The following is a 24,938-nucleotide window of genomic DNA, read 5'->3' on the forward strand; positions in this document are numbered from 1 at the left end:
TAATTTAAAGATATATATATATATATATATATATATATATATATATATATATATATATATATAATAAATTTGAAATGTAAAAAAAAAAATAATAAACTGAGTTTGAATAGTAAACTAGGTTAGTTTGGGAATAAATGAACAAACTAGGTTAGTTTGGGAAAGTGAACGACAAACAAGGTTAGGTCATTTAAACATATGTACTATAAAAAATTGGCTCATTTAATATTTTTTTTTAACCATGGTTAACTTTTATTTTTAAATTTATATATTTATTAATTAAATATTGATATATTTTCTCTTTCTTCTTTTTTCATTAATTAAACTAGATAATTTATTTTATTCTTAAATTTTTTATTATTTTAATATTAACTTCTCTTTTATATTTTATTTATTTTTATTAGTTTTTATTTCTCATATTTCTTAAATTTTCATTTTATAAAAAAAATTAACAACTTATTTATGAATTTTATGTTTTACTATAATATTTTTTTTTGAAGGATTTTTTCTTATTTAATTTAATATAATAAAAATAAAAAAGGGTTTTTTCTTATTTAGTTTAATATAAATAAAAATGAAATTAATAATTTTTTATTTAATTTTTATTCACGACTTATATTAGTAGTAAATGAATTGTTTTGTCTAATATTTAATTATTACTCTTTTGGTGTTTGATGAATGAGTTTTTATTATTATTCAATTCTTAATTATTAATTAATTTATTTTTGTGTTGAAGGATTTTTATTGTTGAAAGAATTTTTATTGTTATATTCAATTATTGGGATAAACAAATTTAAAATAATTAATAATTAATATAAATATAAAAATATATATAAAAAAGAAGAAGAAATATAGAGTTAAAATAATTAATAATGAATGCTCATATATATATAATAAAATTAAAATAATCAATCATAAATATTCATATAAAAATAATAAAAAATTATAAAAAAAAAATATAAAGAGTTTATTTATTAGTAATAAATGAAATAATAAATAAAAAGAAAAGATAGAGAAAATATATTAATATTTAATTAAATTTAAAAATAAAAGTTAACCATGGTTATTAAAATAGGCTAAATGAGCCAATTTTTGATAGTACATAGGTTTAAATAACCTTTTATTAATACATACGTTTAAGTTTAAGTGAGCTAGTGGTACAAGTACATACGTCTAAGTAAGCTTTTTTTTCTTTTAAAATTGAAAAAAGTTACACATTAAATATGGATGTGAGACCTACATTAATTATAAAATAAACTAAGTTTGAAAGTATGATACATAGATTGACATTGCTTGTGAGACAAGCAAACTTTATACCTCTTATCGGAAGAGATGAGAATCTAACCTTAACTTTTTTCTAATTTAAGATTTCACACAATTACATAAAGAGAATAATTGAGTTTCAAAATTTGAAAAAGAGAATGATAATAAAATCTGATTGACTTAAAAAATAAAATTCTCTTTCTTTCACATTTTTTTTTTTCATTTTTCTAAATCAATCATAGGATGTCAAGTCTGTCATGACTCCTTGAACAACAATATGTCATACAAGCGCTAACACTACCAACTGTTCCATTAGAACCTTAAATGGAAGATGAGGATCTATTTAACATATTTAATCAAAATTGTTTATCTACACAATATGATAATAATAATGTTTTATAAAACATAACATAATGTCAATATGAAAATATGAATGAATAAAGTTAATTAATTGAGTTACTTAGAATTTTTTTTATTATAAATTATTCTTTTATTATAGGTATATTAAATAATATTGACAAATATATGTTTAAAAATTTTAATTAAAAAATAAGAATATATATTTAAATTAAAATAATATATTACAACGTTAATATTAAAATTATTTTTTAGTGTATAATTGAATTATAATCAAATATTATTATTTTTTATTAAATAAATATAAATAATATAAAATTTCAAACTAATAAATTAAAAATAATATTTATAAAGTAAAAATAAAGTTTCAGTTATACTTGTTAATACCAAAATATCAAAATGTAACTGAGATGTATTTAGAAATCCTTTTTTGGTTAATTCCATTCCAACCGTATTCAAACAATTATATATTTACAAGGTCTTAAGTTAGTGTGAAAATTAGTTAGGTGTGTTTTTCAACATTAATACTATTAAATAAATAAAATAATAATTATATAATTGCTAACAAAATAATATTACATTTTATATAAATTATAAATTGTTTAAATCCAAAATATTGTTTTCATGTACTTCAAAAGAAGGTACAAAACTATATTGACTTTATCAAATTTTATTTTAATTTTTTATTTTCAAGGAAAAACTATAAATAATTAAATTAACTGAATAAACGAATCTATATCTTAATTAATCAATGGGTTGGATGTGTACCGGTTATTAATATTGAATTTAAACTATTATTTTAAATACATCTTTTTTTTAAAATAAAAAATAAACAAATTATTAATGAAGAAATAAAATAATAAAATTATTTTATTTTTAATTATTGTTTAACAAAGTTGTTATGATTTGAGTAAATTTGTTAGAGTTAATTAACTGCTAAATATTTGTTAAGGCAGTTAATTAACTGCATTAGTTATTTTGGTATTAATTAGTTAGAATAATTAACTTTCATTCTGACATTTTAACGAATATAAGTCTAAGAACTTATTTAGACTAGAGATAATAGTTCATTACTCATTTTGTAATTGAGACAATATAAATAAGGTTGAATAATGAGAAATCATTTTATCGGGTTATTTTCAATTTGTGCAAATCCTCTATTCTTGTCATCTCTTCACTCTCAATCTCTTGCTACAGATTTTATCAAATCGATCTCCGATCGATTTGTTTATGGTATCAGAGCAAATCTAGGCGAAGAAGAAGACGATCTACTGATTCTATCAAAGTAAGAAATGACTTTTGGATCTTCAGATAACAATGTAAGTTCTGAACATCAACTTCCTGAAATTCCAGCAAAAATGTATACTACTCTTAGGCCGATGGTTTTAGAGTCAAATAGAGTTTCAATTCCAACTTGTACACCAACTATGACTCAAATCCCTAACCCTAACATCCAGAATCCAAACCAGAACCCTAACCAACCAATTACAAAAAGGAAATCCAACAATGATCCTCTTCTTATACATCCAGCCAATCATCCAGGCCTAAATATTACCTCAGCCATTCTTACTGGAAGGGAAACTTATTACGGATGGAGTCTAAGTATTAAGCTAGCTCTTCAAGCGAAAATTAAGATAGGTTTTATTGATGGTTCATATCCAGAACCAAAAGATCAAGAAGATGCAAATCAATGGGGTATTGTTGATGCCTTAGTTAGGGCATGGATTATGAATACGATAGAGGCAAGAATTGGAAGAAGATTTCAATCCAAGAAAACCAGTCGTGATCTGTGGCTTGAGATCAAGTCCAGATATGAAGGCAACAATGGTCCGAGGAGGTACAACCTTAAAAAGGATATTAGCTTCGTCCAACAAGGTGACCTTGACTTAGAAGAATACTATTCAAAGGTGAGATTGTTGTGGGATGAGATGATGGGGTTAAAACCTCTAAGAAGATGCAGATGTAAAGGAATTCGAGTTAATTGTGATGGATGCTTTCTTGAAGCAGAAATGCTTCAAGATGATGAAGAACTTAAGCTTCTTCAATTTCTGATGGGGCTTGATGATAAATACGAGTATGTCAAAGATCAAATACTCATGCAAGATCCATGGCCAGACGTTTATAAATCATTCACAATGCTTCAGAATGTCGAAAAGAGGACCAGACAGAAAAGGCATTTTCAAGAATCTGCAATAGTGATAAAAGAAGAAGGTGAAAGAGTTTATCATCCTCCAAACAAGAATAAGAGTGCAAGTTGCACACACTGTGGAGGCAAATGTCACATGAAGGATGGCTGCTTTAAGTTGATTGGATATCCAGAATGGTGGAAACAACCAAAAGATAATGTGATCAAGAAAAGACCGTCAACTTCTGTTCATGCCACTGTAGACAAAGATGATTTCTAGGAACTTTCCATTGATGAATACAAGATGTATAAACAGTTCTTGAAGAACATGAGAGATGTCAAGAACAAGGCAAATGGATCTTCTTCATCTGCAGGTAAGTTTCCTAACTATATTCTTAATTCATTTGAATATGATTTCAGTATTAATGAACAAACAAATATATCAAATATGTGGCTTATTGATTCATTAGCATCTTGTCATATATGCAATAATAGGAATGCATTTTCATATATAAGACAACTTGATGAACCTAGAATTATGTACTTAGCTGATGGATCAAGTAGAACATAACTGAAATAGGAACTGTTAAACTTCTTGATTGTTTGAAACTAAAAGATGTATTATATGCACCATCTTTTAGATATTGTTTAATTGCAGTTTCAAAACTTACAAAGGATAACAAAATGAACTGTATTTTCTCAAAATCTGATTGTTATTTGTAGGACCTTGAGACAAGGTTCAAAGTAAATCTGGGAAAGAGAATGGGGAATCTGTACTTCATTGAAGACAGTCCAATTTTTAATAAAAATCACAAATCTGCCGTTCATTTTTCTTTAAATGTTGTTTCTGATTCATTTCTTTTACACAAACGATTAGGACATCCTACTTTAAATGTTCTAAAAAGTGTATTTCCTGCTGTTATGAATAAAAATTTTCATTGTTCATCATGTCCTGTTGCTAAAATGCAAAGAGTTCCTTTTGTTCAAAGCATTTTTAAAACGTCAAAGATTTTTGAACTTATTCATATTGACATTTGGGGTCCATATCGAGAGGAATCAATCCTTAACACACCTTTCATGCTTACTATTGTTGATGATTACTCTCGATGTACTTGGATTTTTTTTATGCAAAGTAAAGTCTTTGTGTTTGAATAACTTCATAATTTTTTTATGTTAGTTAAAAATCAATATGACACAACTATTAAAATAATTAGATCAGACAATGGAACTGAGTTTTTAAATGAAAAATGTTCTGAAATGTTTAATTTCTTAGGAATTATTCACCAAACAACTTGTGTTTACTCACCTCAACAAAATGGTGTTGTGGAGAGAAAATACAAACATTTACTTCAAGTTTCAAGGTCATTAATGATTGATTCTAATTTAGATTCTAAATTTTGGCCTTATTCATTATTGACTGCAACTCATCTAATAAACAACTTGTTGGGTCAAATTATTTTGACTAAGTGTTGAAATAATTTACCCTCTGATATTTTGATGATGAAATAACTTATGAGTTTTGATACAGGTGTATTAAGACAACATGTTATTAGACTTGGATCTAATGAGGGTCATTAGACTGATTTTGATTTTCATTCGCATAAAATTAGACGCAAGTCTAATAGAATTAGACGCACAGTCTAACTCATCAGAGTTAGACGTGCAGTCTAATAGACGTGTGAATTAGACGCAAGTCTAATAGAATTAGACGTGTAGTCTAATAGATGTAAAGAATTAGACGGATAGTCTAATGAATACACGGAATTAGACGCAAGGCTAATAGAATTAGACGTACAATCTAACTCATCAGAGTTAGACGTGTAGTCTAATAAATGTAAAGAATTAGACTGATAGTCTAATGAATACACGGAATTAGACGTACAGTCTAACACATTGGAGTTAGACGTATAGTCTAATAGATGTATAGAATTAGACTGATAGTCTAATGAATACACAGAATTAGACGCAAGTATAATAGAATTAGACGTATAGTCTAACTCATCGGAGTTAGACGTGTAGTCTAATAAATGTAAAGAATTAGACGAATAGTCTAATGAATACACGGAATTAGACGTGAGTCTAATGGAATTAGACGTAAGTCTAATATATTCGGAATTAGACGTACAGTCTAACTCATTGGAGTTAGACGTGTAGTCTAATATATTTGTAATTAGACGGGTAGTCTAATTAGTGAAAGTTAGACGTGAGTCTAACTCCTTCAGACAAGTCTGAGGTAGAACCGGAATTAGACGTGCAGTCTAACTCAGTGGAGTTAGACGTGCCAGTCTAATGGTTATTTAATAATTAGACGGGTAGTTAAATTAGTGAAAGTTAGACGTGAGTCTAACTCCTTCAGACAAGTCTGAGGTAGAACCGGAATTAGACGTGCAGTCTAACTCAGTGGAGTTAGACGTGCCAGTCTAATGATTATTTAATAATTAGACGGGTGGTCTAATTAGTGAAAGTTAGACGTAAGTCTAACTCCTTCAGACTAGTCTGAGGTAGAACCGGAATTAGACGTGTAGTCTAACTTAGTGGAGTTAGACGTGCTAGTCTAATGGTTATTTAATAATTAGACGGGTGGTCTAATTAGTGAAAGTTAGACGTGAGTCTAACTCCTTCAGACTAGTCTAAGGTAGAACCGGAATTAGATGTGTCAGTCTAACTCAGTGGAGTTAGACGTGGCAGTCTAATGGTTATTATAATTAGACGCGAGTCTAATTCTATTAGACCAAGTGGTCTAATAGACGTTTCTCATTAGAAGGAGTTGACCTATTTCATTAGACTGATTTTCACAAATCTGTCTAACTGAAATACGTCTAATGTTCTGTTTAAGCAGTACGCTTGAATCTAACATTTCTCCTACCCACGTGCTATAGTTGTACCCTACTCCTGCTCCACTTTCTAGTGAAGATTAGTACAACAGTTATATGCATCCAATCAAGGAATGCCACATAAGAGAATTTTCCTCATATTACCCGTTTTGCAGGTACATCCCTGATGGAATATTCGGTGCACTACCAGTTCGGTACGACCACGATCCTTGTGCTCAGAACCTGCTGTGTACAATGGAGACTTTCCAATGGAAGAGTGCCACGTATCATTCTTGAAGATTCGATCGTTAGTTCCTGCTCAATATTTAACCAATCCTAAGAGCAACGGACGAAGCACCTCACGAACTTTTGCCTTACACAACGAACAAGCAATCTGATTTTGCAGAGAGAGAAACTACTCAATCATCTTGCTTACTGAACTTATTGTGTGAAGCTTCTTTCTGATTATACTGTGTGTGAATCGAGAGAGAGAGCTAGAATCAAAACACCTTTAGCTGAGTGATATTCTTCATCTTGTAACTGAACAGAAAGTATTATGTTCAATAGTGAGCTAAGTGTGTGTAAACTGTATTTGATTCTCATCATATTATAGTGAATCCTTCCGGTGGTTGGAAGAAGGGGTGACGTAGGAGAGTTTCTCCGAACATCCATAAACAAACTGTTGTGTTCTTCATTTCTGTCATCTTTTTCATATTTCATCTTGTGCTTCAAACCCAAGTAAACAATTCCGCCTTGAATCTGTTTTAAGTGTTTACACAAGTTTGCGTAGAATAGAAAGCGAATTAAATCCCTAAAATGATTTTTTTTCAAACTGTTTTTCATAAGTCTTCATCCTTAGCCAGACCCCGTCTCTATCGATAAAGCCGGTCCTATCAATTGGTATCAGAGCCCTGTTTCTATTCTCAAGCCTTTTCTGAAATATGTCGAACATACCCAAAGATGCTAGTGCTATAGCCATTCCAACCTTCTCTCGTGAAAACTACATTGTTTGGAAGAAAAGAGTTCGTGCTCATCTCTCTTCCCTTCATGATGACATGTGGAGTGTTGTCACAGAAGGTCCTATCAAGATTGACAAAGAAAAGGCCGACTGGACCGCTGATGAAAAGAGGCAAAACAACCTCAACAACATGGCTCTTGATGTTCTGTACAGATCTCTCGATGACATTATGTTCAACTACATCATCGAATGTGACACTGCCAAAGAGGTCTGGGACAGACTCACTCAACTGTGTGAGGGCAACGAGCAAACCAAGGAAAACAAGATCATGGTTGCCACTCAATAGTTCAACAGCTTCAAAATGCGTCCTAGTGAAACAATGAACAATTTCGACACCAGATTCAGCAAGATCGTCTCCTCTCTGTCCATCCTAGGCAAGACTTATAGTAACCAGGAGCTTGCTATCAAGGTCATGCGTGCTCTTCTAAGGGAATGGGACATAAAGACTATGGAGATGAGAGAATCCAAAGATCTAAACAAGATCTCTCTCTTTGATCTCTTCGCTGACCTCAAGGCCTATGAGTTCGAGCTGAACTGTAGAATGGAAGAAGATCAACCCTCGTCTGTTATCATTGCTAAGGCGCTGGTGACCGCTAAAGAGCCACCAACCGCTCCAGACGTGAAGATGGCAGCTCAACAGCTGAGCAGCGATGCCATGTCTCTCTTTGTGAAGAAGTTTGGCGACTTCATGAAGAAGAGCAACTCTAACTCAAACTCTTCAAATTCTAATGATAATAGAAAATCTAAATCTAATGTTACTTGTTTTAACTGTGGTATTAAAGGTCATTATGCATCCGAATGTCAGAAGCCAAAGCGTGAAGATGCCAAGGAAGATGGAAAAGAGCTGAAGGCTCTTATGGATGGTGACGGAAAGAACAGAGGAAGCAGCTGTGGCTCGTACTTCTCATCCAGTGAAAGTGATGAAGAAGACGTGGCCTGCTTCATGGCCAGAGAAGATGAGGAAGGAACTCAGGAGACTGAGGTATTTAATTTCTCTTCTGAAAGGTTTTCAAGGGAACAACTGGTAGCTGCACTAGATGACACGGTCATCGAGTACAAAAAGCTAGCAGAATCTCTAAATGAAACTAAATCTTCGTCAGATTTAAATAAACCAAATCTGTCTAAAGAGGAAGAGTCACATGTTTTTGAAAAGAAAATTGAAGAGATCTCATCTGAAAATGAGGTGCTCAAGGAAAAGATTCAAACTCTTTCATCTGAAAACAAAAGGCTTAACTATGTTGTCTGTGCATGGACAAGGTCTGGTGATGCTGTCAAATATCAGATCAGCATGTTGAAACCTGCTGGATCTAGATCCGGATTGGGATTTGATAGTAATGATCATAATCTGTCCTGCAAAAAGTCAAATTCAAATGACAAACTTAAGCCAATAAGTTTTGTCAAAGGAAGTATGACTAACATTGAATCTGATCCTATTCATGAAGAAGTTGCTTTCAAAAATGAAATAGTTTATGTTCCACCAACTGTTAGCTGGTTTAAGAACAAGTTAGAAAAAGCTAACAAGTCTGGTAATTTAAAACCTGACTCTAAGTCAAGAAGTTTTAAAAGAAAACCTTCTTCAAAAGTCAAAGGATCAGTGGCTAGCAGGAAGTCATCTGCTAAGTCAAAATCTTATGCATTAATCACAACATAAAATGGGAAATCCATCAGAATAACTCAAATATGGATTCCTAAGGGACTAATTGATCGAGGACCCAATTGAGTGTGGGTACCAAGATTTGTAAATAGTTTATTTTGTAGGTGATGTGAGAGGATAGCATGAAGGAAGCTAGAAGAGTACTCCTCTGAGTACATAGCTTGGAAGATCAACAATGGCATTTGCCATTCTGGAAGAATAAATGTTTTTATTTGTTAAAAATATTTTTGGTCTTTGGACTACAAAAACTGTTTATAAAACTCTAATGTCCATATTCATTGTGAGAAGAAAAATTTCCTTAGAATTAAAGATATTCTCTAGACGAATATCCTTAATCGGTCTAATTAGACAAGGGTGTCTAAAAGAAACAGTATGTACTTAGACGTATTTTTGCTCACAATCCATAAATCTAAGTCTATATGTTGAGGTGTTGTTCCTACGCAATTAGACGGACACGTCTAATAGACGTTAGACGTTTTTACGTCTTGAGCAAAATGATGCTCACGTTTAATAAACACACGTCTAACACGTGGTGTTTATGCGGAATTAGACGTACACATCTAATAAACATTAGATGGATCTTTATAAACACGGAATTAGACGTATGCGTCTAATACACTCATCCGTCTAATAGACGTCGTGTTATATTGGATTTGTGAAGTAAGAAAAACGTCTAACTACGTGCCGATTAGACTGATTAGGGACAGCTGTCACACACTGAGAGCTATCTACTTTTCCCGCTCAAAATATCGAACAGTCATCTCTTAATAACATGAAGACACGTGTCTATCAAGTTTAGAGAAAATGACTGATATACCCTCATTTTTAATGATTACTTCTTGAAAAAGGACGTCTAACATTTATTAATGGGCCATACCCCTAGAATAGACGGTTATTATGTATTTCCATTTTTCATCTATATAAGGACATTACTACATGATTTTGAAAACTTTCAATCTCTCGAAATCTCTAAGAACCCTAGCTTTCTTGCATTTCTCTCACTAAATCTCTCTAAAATATCGTGTCGATTCACATTCTCTCAAAATGGTGAAGAAAATCACTCTCGGTCACTGTACTCTGCAGGTGGACTTTCCATCGGTGTGCTCTTTTGATCAACCGGAGGTGGTGAAGATGTTCCAAACCTTAGAACATTCTGGGTTGAGGAAGTATCTGGGCGGACCGTTCATCTTCTATGAAGACGAAGTTCGCGAGTTCTTCAAGACGGCACTTATGGTGGATGATTCCATCGTAGCAACCGTTAACGGAAAGGAGATCTCTTTTGACGAAGCGGTTTATGCGGAGTTCTTTGAACTTCCGACGGAGGGTCATCTGTTCGACTTGGTGCTCTCTTCAGGAATCATGGAGGAAATGAAGACAACCTTCTCTGTAGACGGTTCTAAAATCCATGTGAATGGATACAAGAAGGTATTCAAACCCCACTTCATTCTTCTAAACGACGTGGTGACGAAGGCGTTGCAAGGGAAGGCTGGCTCCTTCAATCTCTATAGTCAAGACCGTTTTGACTATATGTGTGCCATTTCAAAAGGGATCCAGGTAAACTGGGGTCATACTCTGTTTCAGAATCTGTGTTACTCTATCAGCCAGACGAATAAGGAGAGTATCACGTATGCGGCTCAACTGAGTCACTTGTTGAAGCATTTGGGGGTTCCTGTTGGTGAACCGGCGCAAATCAACTCTCCAAGAGTTTTTACTGCTCTTACGGTGGCCAGCACTCTGACAAGGATGAAGAACAACCTAGAGTCTGCATCTGTTGCTTCTAGTTACCAGACCGATGGAAAGCCTTCCACCCGATCAAAGCCCTCTGCTTCTGTTCTGTCAATAGGGGCAAAGAGAACCAAAACTGTGAACGAATCGGAGGCCAGTTCCTCCAGCATGAAAAGCCCAAATCAGAAGGACACAAAATCTGTTGATTCAAGGGTGAAGCAAGGTCCAGGCGTACTTGCTGTAACCCTGATGACATCGTTATCCACTCCCTCAACTTATTTGAGGAAACCTTCGAGGTCTTGTGCCTCAAAGGAGAAGAAGACAAAGGCGCCCCGCGCGTCTAAATCTGCTAAGGTAAAGTCTTCTAAATCTTTGGCTGCTGTGCCAAAATTTGATGTTCCCGAAGTGGAACAAGCTGAATTTGTTTTCTTTCCTTTGAGAGAATTTGTTGAAGGGCCTGCTGTTGAGTCAGCCGATCCAAATATTGAAACTATTAACAGGGTGGAGTCTCTTGTTATGCAATCTGATCATGTAGCCGCCTGTGCTACAGATTCGTCGCAACCAGAACAAGGTGTTGTTCCTACCCTTGTTGTTGGTGAACCCAATATTCCTTCTCCCAAGGATTCCTTGGTGGTCGGAAAGATTGTTTGTAGAGAGCTTCCTGCCGAGTTTTGTCTAAAACCTCAATCTGCCTTCGAACTGTTGTGGGCCAGAAAAGGGACAACTGGAATTGTAATTGGTGAACCCAGACCAGCTCCAAAACCCGTAGAGGTTGTTGGAAAAGGAAAATCAATTGCAACTCAAGCTCCTGAGAAGGTATCTAAAGCAAGAGGCATCGTTGATCTTATTCTGGATCAAGTGAAAGTTCTTTCCGCTGAAAGGTTAGGAATATATGATTCCTGGTGTACTGAGAGGTTGTCCTCTAAGTATAACGACTCTCTATATAACGCTGCCATAAGAAAAGAATGGAAGAAAATGGTAGCAAACGAGAAGAAAGTCCTGAAATGGGCAAGAACTTCAGATGTGGGTGAAGCTCTAAATAAAAGAGAACTTCTGGAAGCTTGCATTCTTGGAAAAGCTCTGTTTCCAATCTATGAAACCAGGAAAGCTAACTTCAACCCTGACGCAAAAGGAGCTGATGTTGAAGCAAAAGTATTGAAAAAGTTGAATGATATCTTGGAAAGCTATGTATCTGCTGCTTCCAGACATATTCATGGCGCCGACTGCTCTGGCGCAGAACCTCTCAACGAAGAAGAAGCAATGGATATTCCATATGTTGATGAATCAGATGTTGCTCTCCTGATCGAATTCGGGAATCTTTCTGCCGAAGAGAGACGTATTCTAGATCATCCTGTCCAAGGAATTCCGAATGAAGAAGAAGGAATGGTGAATGTTCAAGAGCCTGAACAATCTCTTGAGACAAATGTTGAAGAAGTGATCATAGAAGATGTAACAGAGGAGGCTTTGAAAGCTCCTATTGAAGAAGATGCGATTATAACCCCTATTGCAAGAATAGAGGCTGTTCAAGAGAAACTGGCTGAGGTCACTCAGCCAGAAACTGCAAGAACTGAGGGGGAACCCTCTAAAGAGAAAAATTATGAAGAAGAAAATTCTTCATTTGAGGAGGAACAGGATGAGCAACCAACGTTTGTGAAGCCCCGCTTATTTCCCGATGGCGTTGTGGGAAGTGTTCACGGAAATATCAACATTCCCCGTCACTATTCTGGAAATCTGCTCGAGAGATTTGAAAGAGCAGAAAAAGAAATTGAAGAAGAGGCACGAGATAAAGTTGCTAAAAATGCTGAAATAAATCAGCCGGAGCAATCCTTGCAGGTTCATACAAACTTTGAGCCTATTCAAAGTATGGCAGAAGAATCTGAAGAAGTATCGTCTCACGAAGGATCATCTGCTGGAGGAAATAAAGTGTTAAGATCTATGAGAACTATGCTCTCCTCAATGCAGAAGACTATGTGTCAGTCAATGAACTCAAGAGAAAAAGAAAGAGAGAACTTTCACAATATTTTCAAGATCCTCACTGAGCTGGATAAGACCTTGAAGATGAATACTTATGAGACTCAAGTCTCGAATGTAAAGTTTTCAAAGTTTGAAAAGGAAAGCTTCAGTCGCCAAAGTGAATTATTTGACATTGAGAGGCATATCAATGACGAACGCCACAAGGAAACCTTGGAGGAATTGAGTCTGGTGAAGAGCCAAATGGTAGAGATGCAGGGCTGCATGAGAAGGAACGACAATGAACGCCAAGAATTTGCTGACTCCATTGCTAGGAAGTTTCAAGCGAAGGAGGATGCAATGGGCAATGTTGAAGGTACTCGACCTCGACCAATTCAAGGTGAGTCAAGTAGAAGGAATGATGGTGTGTCAACCGGGACAAGATCCAGGCGGGCCCCAAGTACTGATGACAATCCTAGGCCAACCAAGAAAGGTGGTGGTCGAAGTGGTACTGAGCGTGGAGGAAGAAGTGGTGGTGGCCGGAGTAGGTTATCAAATGTTGATCAAGGTGGACGTGCTAGTGTTGCTGAATGTGGAGGAAGATCAAGTGCAAGCGGTCGTGGTGGTCGCGGCTATCCTCACTTCATGAACATGCTTCCCGGGCAAGAGATGAGTCCAACCGATCCTCGAGTGAAAAGGGAAGAACAATGATCTCTCTTCTTTTACTCTGCTTAACTTTATTGAACATGGTTTCATGATAGTTTTTCGAATACTGGTTCTTTTTGGATGAATGGTGTAAGTGAACAAAGTGTTTGTTTATTTATTGGATGAATGCATGTCTTGATATATGTATGCAGGTTTGCAATTTCTTCATCAAAAAGGGGGAAATTGTTGGGTCAAATTATTTTGACTAAGTGTTGAAATAATTTACCCTCTGATATTTTGATGATGAAATAACTTATGAGTTTTGATACAGGTATATTAAGACAACAAGTTATTAGACTTGGATCTAATGAGGGTCATTAGACTGATTTTGATTTTCATTCGCATAAAATTAGACGAAAGTCTAATAAAATTAGACGCACAGTCTAACTCATCGGAGTTAGACGTGCAGTCTAATAGACGTGTGAATTAGACGCAAGTCTAATAGAATTAGACGTGTAGTCTAATAGATGTAAAGAATTAGACGGATAGTCTAATGAATACACGGAATTAGACGCAAGTCTAATAGAATTAGACGTACAGTCTAACTCATCGGAGTTAGACGTGTAGTCTAATAGATGTAAAGAATTAGACTGATAGTCTAATGAATACACGGAATTAGACGCAAGTCAAATAGAATTAGACGTACAGTCTAACTCATTGGAGTTAGACGTGTAGTCTAATAGATGTATAGAATTAGACTGATAGTCTAATGAATACACGGAATTAGACGCAAGTCTAATAGAATTAGACGGACAGTCTAACTCATCGGAGATAGACGTGTAGTCTAATAAATGTAAAGAATTAGACGTGAGTCTAATGGAATTAGACGTAAGTCTAATATATTCGGAATTAGACGTACAATCTAACTCATTGGAATTAGACGTGTAGTCTAATATATTTGTAATTAGACGGGTAGTCTAATTAGTGAAAGTTAGACGTGAGTCTAACTTCTTCAGACAAGTCTGAGGTAGAACCGGAATTAGACGTGCAGTCTAACTCAGTGGAGTTAGACGTGCCAGTCTAATGGTTATTTAATAATTAGAAGGGTAGTCTAATTAGTGAAAGTTAGACATGAGTCTAACTCCTTCAGACAAGTCTGAGGTAAAACCGAAATTAGACGTGCAGTCTAACTTAGTGGAGTTAGACGTGCCAGTCTAATGGTTATTTAATAATTAGACGGGTGGTCTAATTAGTGAAAGTTAGACGTAAGTCTAACTCCTTCAGACTAGTATGAGGTAGAACCGGAATTAGACGTGCAGTCTAACTCAGTGGAGTTAGACGTGCTAGTCTAATGGTTATTTAATAATTAGACGGGTGGTCTAATTAGTGAAAGTTAGACGTGAGTCTAACTCCTTCAGACTAGTCTGAGGTAGAACCAGAATTAGACGTGCCGGTCTAACTCAGTGGAGTTAGACGTGGCAGTCTAATGGTTATTGTAATTAGACGCGAGTCTAATTCTATTAGACCATGCGGTCTAATAGACGTTTCTCATTAGAAGGAGTTGACCTATTTCATTAGACTGATTTTCACAAATCCGTCTAATTGAAATACGGCTAATGCTCTGTTTAAGCAGTACGCTTAAATTTAGCATTTCTCCTACTCACGTGTTATAGCTGTACCCTACTCCTGCTCCACTTTCCAGTGAAGATTAGTACAAAAACTATATGCATCCAATCAAGGAATGCCACGTAAGAGATTTTTCCTCACATTACCCGTTTTGCAGGTACATCCCTGATGGAATATTCGGCGCACTACCAGTTCGGTACGGCCACGATCATTGTGCTCAGAACCTACTGTGTACAATGGAGGCTTTCCAATGGAAGAGTGCAACGTATAATTCTTGAAGATTCGACCGTTAGCTCCTGCTCAGTATTTAACAAATCCTAAGAGCAACGGACGAAGCACCTCACGAACTTTTACCTTACACAACGAACAAGCAATCTGATTTTGTAGAGAGAGAAACTACTCAATCATCTTGCTTACTGAACTTATTGTGTGAAGCTTCTTTCTGATTGTATTGTGTGTGAATCGAGAGAGAGAGCTAGAATCAAAACACCTTTAGCTGAGTGATATTCTTCATCTTGTAATTGAACAGAAAGTGTTCTGTTCAATAGTGAGCTAAGTGTGTGTAAACTGTATTTGATTCTCATCATATTATAGTGAATCCTTCTGGTGGTTGGAAGAAGGGGTGACATAGGAGAGTTTCTCCGAACATCCATAAACAAACTGTTGTGTTCTTCATTTCTGTCATCTTTTTCATATTTCATCTTGTGCTTCAAACCCAAGTAAACAATTCCACCTTGAATCTGTATCAAGTGTTTACACAAGTTTACGTAGAGTAGAAAGAGAATTAAATCCCTAACAGGATTTCTTTCAAACTGTTTTTCATAAGCCTTCATCCTTAGCCAGACCCCCGTCTCTATCGATAAAGCCGATCCTATCACAACTAACATTTTAAATGGAAAAACTCCAATTGAAATGCTATCGGGAAAGAAACTAGATTATAACTATTTTAAAGTTTTTGGTTGTTTGTGTTATTCTACAAATGTTTATCCAAACAAATCAAAGTTTTCAAAAAGAGCCAACAAATGTGTTTTCATTGGATATCCTTTAAACAAAAAAGGATATACAGTTTATGATATTGAAACATGAAATGTTAGTATTTGAAGAGATGTTATTTTTCATGAAGATATTTTTCCATTTTCTGATAAAATTATCCAAAACAAAAAAATTTTACAAGGAAACAAATCTTCTGATTTTCCATATTTCTTTGAAACAGAATTAAATAATTTAGATTATGATAATGATTTTGAAAATGTTCAAACTGAAATTTCAGAACATCAAAATTTGAATTCTAATTCTGAACCTGAATTGAATACAAGTGAAGGAATAACTTCTGCTTCTCAAGATGAACATGAAGTTAATCATTCACCTGTTCAAGATGAAATAAAATACGTGTCTCGAAAAAGTTCAAGATTTATAAAACAACCTGTTTGGATGAAGGATTATGTTGTAAGTCAAGTTGAGACAAATGTAAATAAAAAACAAAGTTATTTACCACCATCATTTCCATTTATATCAACTTGCAACAATGAAGAATATATTGAATTCTTGGGCAACATTGATCAGTTTGTTGAACCAACTTCATACAAACAGGCAATTTTAAATCCAGATTGGATTAAAGCTATGGATGATGAACTTACTACTCTTCATAAAAATAATACTTGGGTTATAACAACTTCCTAAAGGAAAGAAAACAATAGGTTGTAGATGGATTTTGAAAACAAATTTGAATGCTGATGGCAGTATTGATAAATGTAAAGCCCGACTAGTTGCAAAGGGGTATAACCAAAAGGATGGAATTGATTTTCATCATGTATATGCCCCTGTAGCTAAAAATTCGACTATTCGACTACTTCTTGCTTTAACAGCTGCTAAGAAATGACATTTACATCAAATAGATGTAAATAATGCTTTCTTGCATGGCTTTGTTGAAGAAGATTTATATATGAAAGTTCCAGAAGGTTTAAAAGGAACACTACCAAAACAAGTGTGTAAATTAAACAAAAGCATATATGGCTTGAAACAATCGTCTAGACAGTGGCATTTTCAAATTTGTAACATCCTTATTGAAAGTGGTTTTAAAAAATCTGAGAATGACCATTGTTTATTCATCAAAAATGATGGATCTAATATTGTTTGTTTGCTTATTTATGTTGATGATATCCTATTAGCAGGGAATTCAATAGAGCAAATTGATGAACTAAAAAATATGATTAATACCAAATTTCCTATTAAAGATTTGGGTAAAGCTAAGTTTTTCTTAGGTCTTGAAATTATACAAACTGATGATGAAATTTATGTTAACCAGCGAAAATATATTCTTGACATTGTTTCTGATATGTCCTTGATTACTGCTAAACCATCATCTATTCTTATGACTAGAGATACCAAATTGGTTCAAGAACCAGTTAATGATACCCTTTGTGATGTTGAAAAGTATAGAAGATTAATTGGTCGTTTACTATATTTGAATTTCACTAGGCCAGATATTGCATATGCAGTACAACAATTAAGTCAATATATTAATAAACCTTATAAATCACATTTTGAGACTGCTATCAAAGTGATTAAATATCTTAAAGGAACACCATCCTTATATTTGAATTTCACTAAGCCAGATATTGCATATGCAGTACAACAATTAAGTCAATATATTAATAAACCTTATAAATCACATTTTGAGGCTGCTATCAAAGTGATTAAATATCTTAAAGGAACACCATCCTTAGACATTTTTTATGCATCTAAGAATGATTTTGTTATTTCAGCATATTCTGATAGTGATTGGGCTTCTTGTTATGATACTAGAAAATCACTTACAGGTTATTGTATTTACATTGGCAATGCTCTAGTAGCATGGAAAACAAAAAAACAGCAAACTATATCTAGATCATCAGTTGAAGCATAATATAGATCTATGGCTGTCACAGTATGTGATTTACAATGGTTGACTTATTTACTTGCTGATTTTCAGATCAAAGTTAATCTGCCTATTGTTTTGTATTGTGACAATAAAGCAGCGATGCATATAACGCAAAATCCGGTGTTTCATGAGAGAACGAAACACATCGATATTGATTGTCATTTGGTAAGAAACAAATACAAAGATGGTTTTATTACTTTAACATATGTTGCTTCTAATGTTCAAAATGCAGATATATTTACCAAAGCTCTTGATGTTAAACAATTTCAAGATTTAAGGCTTATGCTAAAGCTCAAAGACTTCCATCTTGAGGGAGGAGTGAAGAAATAAAATAATAAAGTTATTTTATTTCTAATTATTGTTTAACAAAGTTGTTATGATTTGAGTAAATTTGTTAGAGTTAATTAACTGATAAATATTTGTTAAGGCAGTTAATTAATTGCAGTAGTTATTTTGGTATTGATTAGTTAGAATAATTAACTTTCATTCTGACATTATAACGAATATAAGTCTAAGAACTTATTTAGACTAGAGATAATAGTTCATTACTCATTTTGTAATTGAGACAATATAAATAAGGTTGAATAATGAGAAATCCCTTTATCGGGTTATTTTCAATTTGTGCAAATCCTCTATTCTTGTCATCTCTTCACTCTCAATCTCTTGCTACAGATTTTATCAAATCGATCTCCGATCGATTTGTTCAATTAATAAAATTCTTAAGTTTTAACTTTTATATTCATTTTTAATTTTATATTTATTTATTTTTAATGTAAGTGACCCTGCTGCAATGTTTAGTAAAACTCGCGAGTTAACGACTAGTTTATAAATAATAAATAGATTAGTGGGTTAAAAAATGTGTTAGATATTGTAAAGTTATCAATTTGAGAATCAACTTTTTATATATTTTTACTCAAAGTAACATTTTTATAGCCAAATGAATGAGAATGTAAACTCAACTACTACAAAACTTACCACATTATTCTAACAAGTAAGAACTAAAAACTGTATTGCCCAAGAACAAATCCAATGAATCAGTTAAAAAAAACAAAGTATGCTATATAAAAGACTATCATATATCTGATTTTAATTGTTCCAAATTTGTCAATCCTTTGTTTATCACAGAATCCACTAAGACCAGGTATCACATCCATCAACAAGAACACTCCTTTGAAAAATCTGCAAGTCAAGATACAAACCATATAACACTGATTAAACACAAAAAAAAATTAAAAAATTGAAATTCCATTATAGAAAGAAACGATGTTACGGGATTTGGATGTTACGGGATTTGGATCATATTAAAAAAAATTGAGCCCGATAAATACCAATGGTGTAGCCAAATCCTCTATAATTGCTTGTGCCTCTTTTAGCTTAAAAACAACGATACTTGCTGGTAAATCGGCTTCTATAGAAAAATGTTGAGGCTCATTCAAATGCAAGAATTTAGGCCTATTTCGCAACCAATCTTCCTACAATTCCAAAAACAACATTCAAATCTTATAAATCAACAATCATGCAGAATTTGTGACATTATCAACATGTTATTGAACAAGATAAGGACTTTACCATTAAAATGTTAAGACCCCTAATCGATCCTCGTCCTTTAATGAATACCCGACAACCTGTATTAGTTTCGATCATTCTAGCATTTTGGCATTCCGGTCCCAATACGCGATCATAAATCGTGTTCTAAAATCCATAGAAAACAAGTTAAGGAAAATTTTAATATATAGTATACTATGAATAGGGTAGAAAATTTACATTTGGATCAATTTCATTTTCAGGAATGTATAAACGCAAAGTCATCTTCACATTATTAATCGATGATCCATTCAATTCAGGTAGTTCACTAAATCCAGATAGTCCATTAATTGCAAGTGGTCCACCAACTTCAGATGGCCCATTAATTCCAGGTGGGCTAATTTGAGGTGGCCCACCAACTTCAGATGTCCCATTCATTCCAGGTGGGCTAATTTGAAGTGACCCAACAACTTCAGATAGCCCATTAATTTCAGGTGGGCTAATTTCAGGTGGGGTAATTTCAGGTGGGCTAATTTCAGGTGGCCCATCAACTTCAGATGGCCCGTTAATTTCAGGTGGGCTAATTTCAAATGGCCCATTAACTTCAGGTGGGCTAATTTCAAATGGCCCATTAACTTCAGGTAGGTCACTATATCCAGGTGGTACAATGAATCCAGATGGTCCAACAAATTGCTGCAATGTGAAAAAGTGAGAAAACTTTAAATTAAATGTACAAATTTTGAAAATGCTAACAAAATAATTAGACAAATTTCAAATGTTTTTATAAATTTCCCTAGGTTACATAACTTGTGACATCAATTTCAAATCATTAATTAAAATATCAAAATAGATTTTGTCGTGACTTCATAGAACACTATTTGATCTTAGAAAAGTATTTTGGTCAATTAATTTCAATAAACAATACACATTCCTCAAAATAGTCTAATAATTCACTAAACTAGATTATTTGTTTGTCATTGAGTTAATGTGGAAACACCATTTCATCTTATAATCTCATATGGGTATTGCTATTTCATCTAGAAACTTAGCAAAATAGATACAAGACATGTATAAATAAGAGACAAAGGGTATGGACTTACAAGTTACAAGTTACAACATCCCCGCAAACTCAAGATGCTACAACATTTAAAGTGAGGTTGTCGAAAAACAACACAGTTCTAATTACTTTACGAGATCTCGTGGGTTCAAAATGAAACATGTGAATCAAAGTATACATCAAAAATAGAAATAAATAACGTAATTATCGATCAAATCCCTCATAATGAGACACATAAGGATAAAGGAGGAGACATGTGATTTGAGACACCTCAAATCAAGATTCATACCAAGAAAGAGATATTTCAAAAATTAAGACCAAATTTGACATAAAAACTCAATACTCCATTTCAAGTACACCCAAGAAGTTCATAGCTTACCGGTTGTGGAAAGAAGTTCATACCATTAGCCATATAATATGGGCTTACACCAAAACCTTGATTATGCCAAAGTCCTGGAAACCTTGTAAGCTCTGAAAAACACAAAATTATGCACTAAAATTCAAATACCCAGATCGAAATTCTAAAGAACAAAACCTTGATTCAATAGATTGGAGCAAATCGGTAGAGCCTGCAAAAAGGGTTGGATCTTCATAAGCTCACTGAAAACAAGCATGGCATATTCCGGTCTACAAAACCAAGATTGAGAAAGAAAACTTAGAATCAAGTCAAGAACAGATCAATTGAAGAAATTAAATAGACATTACGTTTGCATATCGGGGACAGGAATGAAGTTGGGGATAAAAGATCCCGACATTTTCGAAAGTGGAAAGCTTCAAAAGTGAATGCAATTTTCAGTCAATGCAGAAAGAAGTAAACAGAGCAAGAGAATGGAGAAAGCTAACATATTCTTTTATCTTCTTTACTTTTAGCGGTTTATTCTGTTGGTATTTGTTAAGGCTCTGTTTGGATGACTTGATTTTCAAAACAAAATTTAGATTATAATTCAAAAAATCATAGTGATCTAGAAAATAATATTGATGTGATCTAAAAAATAAGATTTATTATGTTTATAAAAGAAAATATCATAATAATCTAGAATCCATTTTTAGGTTTTCAAAGTCACTAATCAAAAGTCATATAGTTCTTTAACTAAATGTGTATTAATTAATATTCATTGTTCTTTCTTGATTCTCTTATATCTTTATCATTATAATAGCGTCACGTAATACCCAACCTTTCTTGATTCTCTTATATCTTCATCATTATAATAACGTCACATAATACTCAACGGGTGTCATCATTATAATAGCGTCACGTAATATTCAACGGGGTGTATCGGGTGTGTATTGATTATAATTGGTACTATATAATCATGTTACCCAACGGGTGTATATTGATTATAATTGGTGTCATAAAGTCATATTATCCCACAAATGTGTTGATTTATAAAGTTCATCTCAAGATTGATATTCGATAAGTCCTACTTTTCAATTAATTAATAATTATCTTAAAGGGATAATGTTTTTTTTATTTGCTAAAATATATCACATAGATAATTAATCCTCAAATTCTTTTTTTTTCTTTATTCTAATAGTGATTATTGATGTAGTAAAACAACCACAAAACTTATAACACTTTTATAACCAAAAAGAAATTTGTAAATGTAGTAAAGAAATTCAATCAATAAATCGGTCAAAACATTATTTTTCTATTTTTTCACATGATGCAAAAGAGACTAAGGAGATTTAAGGTCCAATTTGGTAAAGATTGGTGTATTCAATCATTGGTACATCGCAGCTAGGACTTGGATTGTAGAAAGACCCCACTTGCAATTGCTGCCAGTCAAGATTTAACACACAAAAAAAGAACAAATTAGTGACAGTTTTTCATCTAGATCTGAATTCATCAAAGTATGCGAGGATAGGACACGAAAATGTAATGATAAATACCATTGGTTTGGCCATTTCCTGTAGCATATTGTATGCACGTCTTATTTGCAAATCAATGATATCTGTTGGTAAATCGGCTTCAATGGAGATGTTACAAGGCTCGTTCAAGTGTTCAAAACCGGGCTTATCCCTCAACCGATCTTCCTAGAATCCAGAAAGAAAACACATTCAAATCACAATACATTATGTAGAAATCCATAGAAAACTTTTCACAAGATAAGAACTTGACCATGTAAGGATTATTCAATGAGCCTGTTCCATTAACTCTTATCCTGCAATCTGTTAACTCTTCTAACCTTTTCACAATAGTGTTATTTGATCCCCCAATGCTCCTAATAAATTGGTTCTAAAATCCATAGAAAACAAAGAGGCTCATAAAATCATTACCCTTATAAGTTATATAATACACAAAATGAATAGGATCGAAAATTTACATTTTGATCATCATTTACAGGAATATATAAACGCAAGCCTTTCTTCACATTTACAGGAATTGGATTTGGTGGTAACATTCCAGATGGTCTACTTAGATTCTGCAATGTGAATAATCTTGATATAAGAAAATTATAAACTTAGTATCCCATTATCAAAATCATAAATACCTGTTGTGAAAAGAAGCTCATATCATTTGAATTAGCCATAGGATTTTGCCCATTTGAAAAGAAGCTCATATCATTTAATATTTCATGTTCACCCAAAACTTGATTTACCGATTGTCCTGAAACCCTAGAAAACTCTTGATGAAGAAGCAAGAACAAGAATAAGAACAAAACCAAATTTTAATGCAAGAAATGAAGTAAAACTAAAATACCCAGATCGAAAAAACTAAAAAGAAAGAAACCTTGATTGAGTAATCGGTTGCAAATTGGTAGAGATTGCAAAATGGGTGAAATCTTATTATACTCGTACACAATCTGTGATACATACTGATACTGTGTACTACAAAATGAAGAAAGTCAAGAAAATGAAATGAAATGAAAATCATGAAAAAGAAAAGAGACATACGTTTGAAGATCGTGGGTGGGAAAGAGATTAGGGTTATAAGGACCCGACATTACTCCGCCGATAAATTATGAATCAAGAATTTTCAGTGAATACAGAAAGCAGAGAGAGCATAAGAAAGAATGAAGAAGCTTATATATTCTTTTGTTTGTTACATGAAAAATAATAGGGAAGGGAAAAATTTACAAATAACCATAATTGAAAAGGTCTATCTTTATTATTATCTTTTTAATAAATTTTCAATCTATACCTATTAATTTGTAAATTATATATTCATTTATTTATTGTTATACTTTTTCAGAATAATAAAAATAAATAAATTAAATAATAAAGTATATATATATATTATTTTATTAAAAATGATAGATAGTTAGAAATATATGAAAAAAATTGTAAGAAAATAATGTCTCCTATTTAATTTTCAATTCAATGAAAAATGACACATCAATTTATTACCATTTTTGTAATATATATTTTCATTCCCTATCATTTCTCTATTTTATATTTTAAGAATAATATTGAATAAATCAATAAAGAAAAAGAATATTATTTAACATATTATGAAAAAGTCATTTACAAATGCTACAAAAAAAAATGATTTATTATGTTTTAAACAAATTTTTTTAGGATTAAATTATATTAATTTTCTTTTAACTTATATTTTATTTCTAATTTGTCTGATAAATATAAAATTTAAAATGATGTTGAGTATGAAAGACTAATGAAAAACTAGGATTTAGTAATAATTAAAAATAATTTATGATTATATTGTTTGATTTTGTAAAATAAAGCGGTTGGATGATACACTTTTGAACTGCATTTGAATGTATGTTTTTTAGTATGTATATTTTATTCGTACTCTTTAAATCGATTGTGTAATTTATTTATTTAATATAGTAATTAATTGTAAAAAGTTTAGATTTTTTAAGTAGAATTTAAAATCTAAATCTAACACCTAGTCTCATGATATCTATACAACATGTTGATGACTAAATTGGTTTAGTCATGTTTGTATCAAAAGAGATTATAGCCACACTTGTAGCTCTTTTAACCAGTCCACACGAGCTCGATTAAAACTTCGACTTTTAAGACGAATGAACAATAACAACCATCATTATTTGGCATGATAAACTTACAATACTTTTATAGGGAAAATGATTGTTTTTGTATTTTTAAGTAAGTATTGTATTTAGCAGAAAAAAAAGGTTATCCCCACTTGTATCAAATCATGACTTTTACTTGTTCAAATAACAAGTAAGGTGAAGCAGGGTCAGACTCAGACTCAGCTGTTGGGAACGACAAACGTAGAATATTGGTAATTATATCAAACAAAGACTCCTAGCTCCGGTTCATAAGTGGCTGTAAATAGTTT

The 24,938-nt window shown here is 32.9% G+C and overlaps 2 protein-coding genes across 2 annotated transcripts; one reads left to right on the forward strand and one right to left on the reverse strand.

Annotated features, from left to right (window-relative positions):
- The first annotated feature begins 2,909 nt into the window (after nucleotides 1-2,909).
- LOC124913055 lies at nucleotides 2,910-4,022 on the forward strand. Its single transcript, XM_047453678.1, has one exon. It carries the CDS (start codon nucleotides 2,910-2,912, stop codon nucleotides 4,020-4,022), a length of 1,113 nt encoding a protein of 370 aa, XP_047309634.1.
- Nucleotides 4,023-22,360: 18,338 nt separating this feature from the next.
- Nucleotides 22,361-23,619, reverse strand: LOC124913056 (KH domain-containing protein At2g38610-like). Its single transcript, XM_047453679.1, has 7 exons — nucleotides 23,570-23,619; nucleotides 23,406-23,503; nucleotides 23,167-23,300; nucleotides 22,999-23,097; nucleotides 22,794-22,910; nucleotides 22,565-22,708; nucleotides 22,361-22,450 (listed from the first exon to the last, which is right to left on the reverse strand). The coding sequence occupies exons 1-7, from the start codon at nucleotides 23,617-23,619 to the stop codon at nucleotides 22,361-22,363; spliced, it is 732 nt and encodes a 243-aa protein (XP_047309635.1).
- Between the last annotated feature and the right edge of the window lie 1,319 nt (nucleotides 23,620-24,938).

Source organism: Impatiens glandulifera, chromosome 8 (assembly GCF_907164915.1).
Source record: "Impatiens glandulifera chromosome 8, dImpGla2.1, whole genome shotgun sequence".
In the NCBI taxonomy this organism is placed as follows: Eukaryota; Viridiplantae; Streptophyta; class Magnoliopsida; order Ericales; family Balsaminaceae; genus Impatiens; species Impatiens glandulifera.

What these genes read in the sequence shown, in the direction of transcription:
- LOC124913056 (XM_047453679.1), bottom strand. Translation starts at nt 23,619, where the DNA reads ATGTCGGGTCCTTATAACCCTAATCTCTTTCCCACCCACGATCTTCAA. An exon ending in CTGTAAATGATGATCAAAAT is followed by an intron (nt 22,911 to 22,998) that starts GTAAATTTTCGA and finishes TATGGATTTTAG; the next exon opens with AACCAATTTATTAGGAGCAT. An exon ending in AGGAAATGGCCAAACCAATG is followed by an intron (nt 22,451 to 22,564) that starts GTATTTATCATT and finishes CTTGACTGGCAG; the next exon opens with CAATTGCAAGTGGGGTCTTT.
- LOC124913055 (XM_047453678.1), top strand. Translation starts at nt 2,910, where the DNA reads ATGACTTTTGGATCTTCAGATAACAATGTAAGTTCTGAACATCAACTT.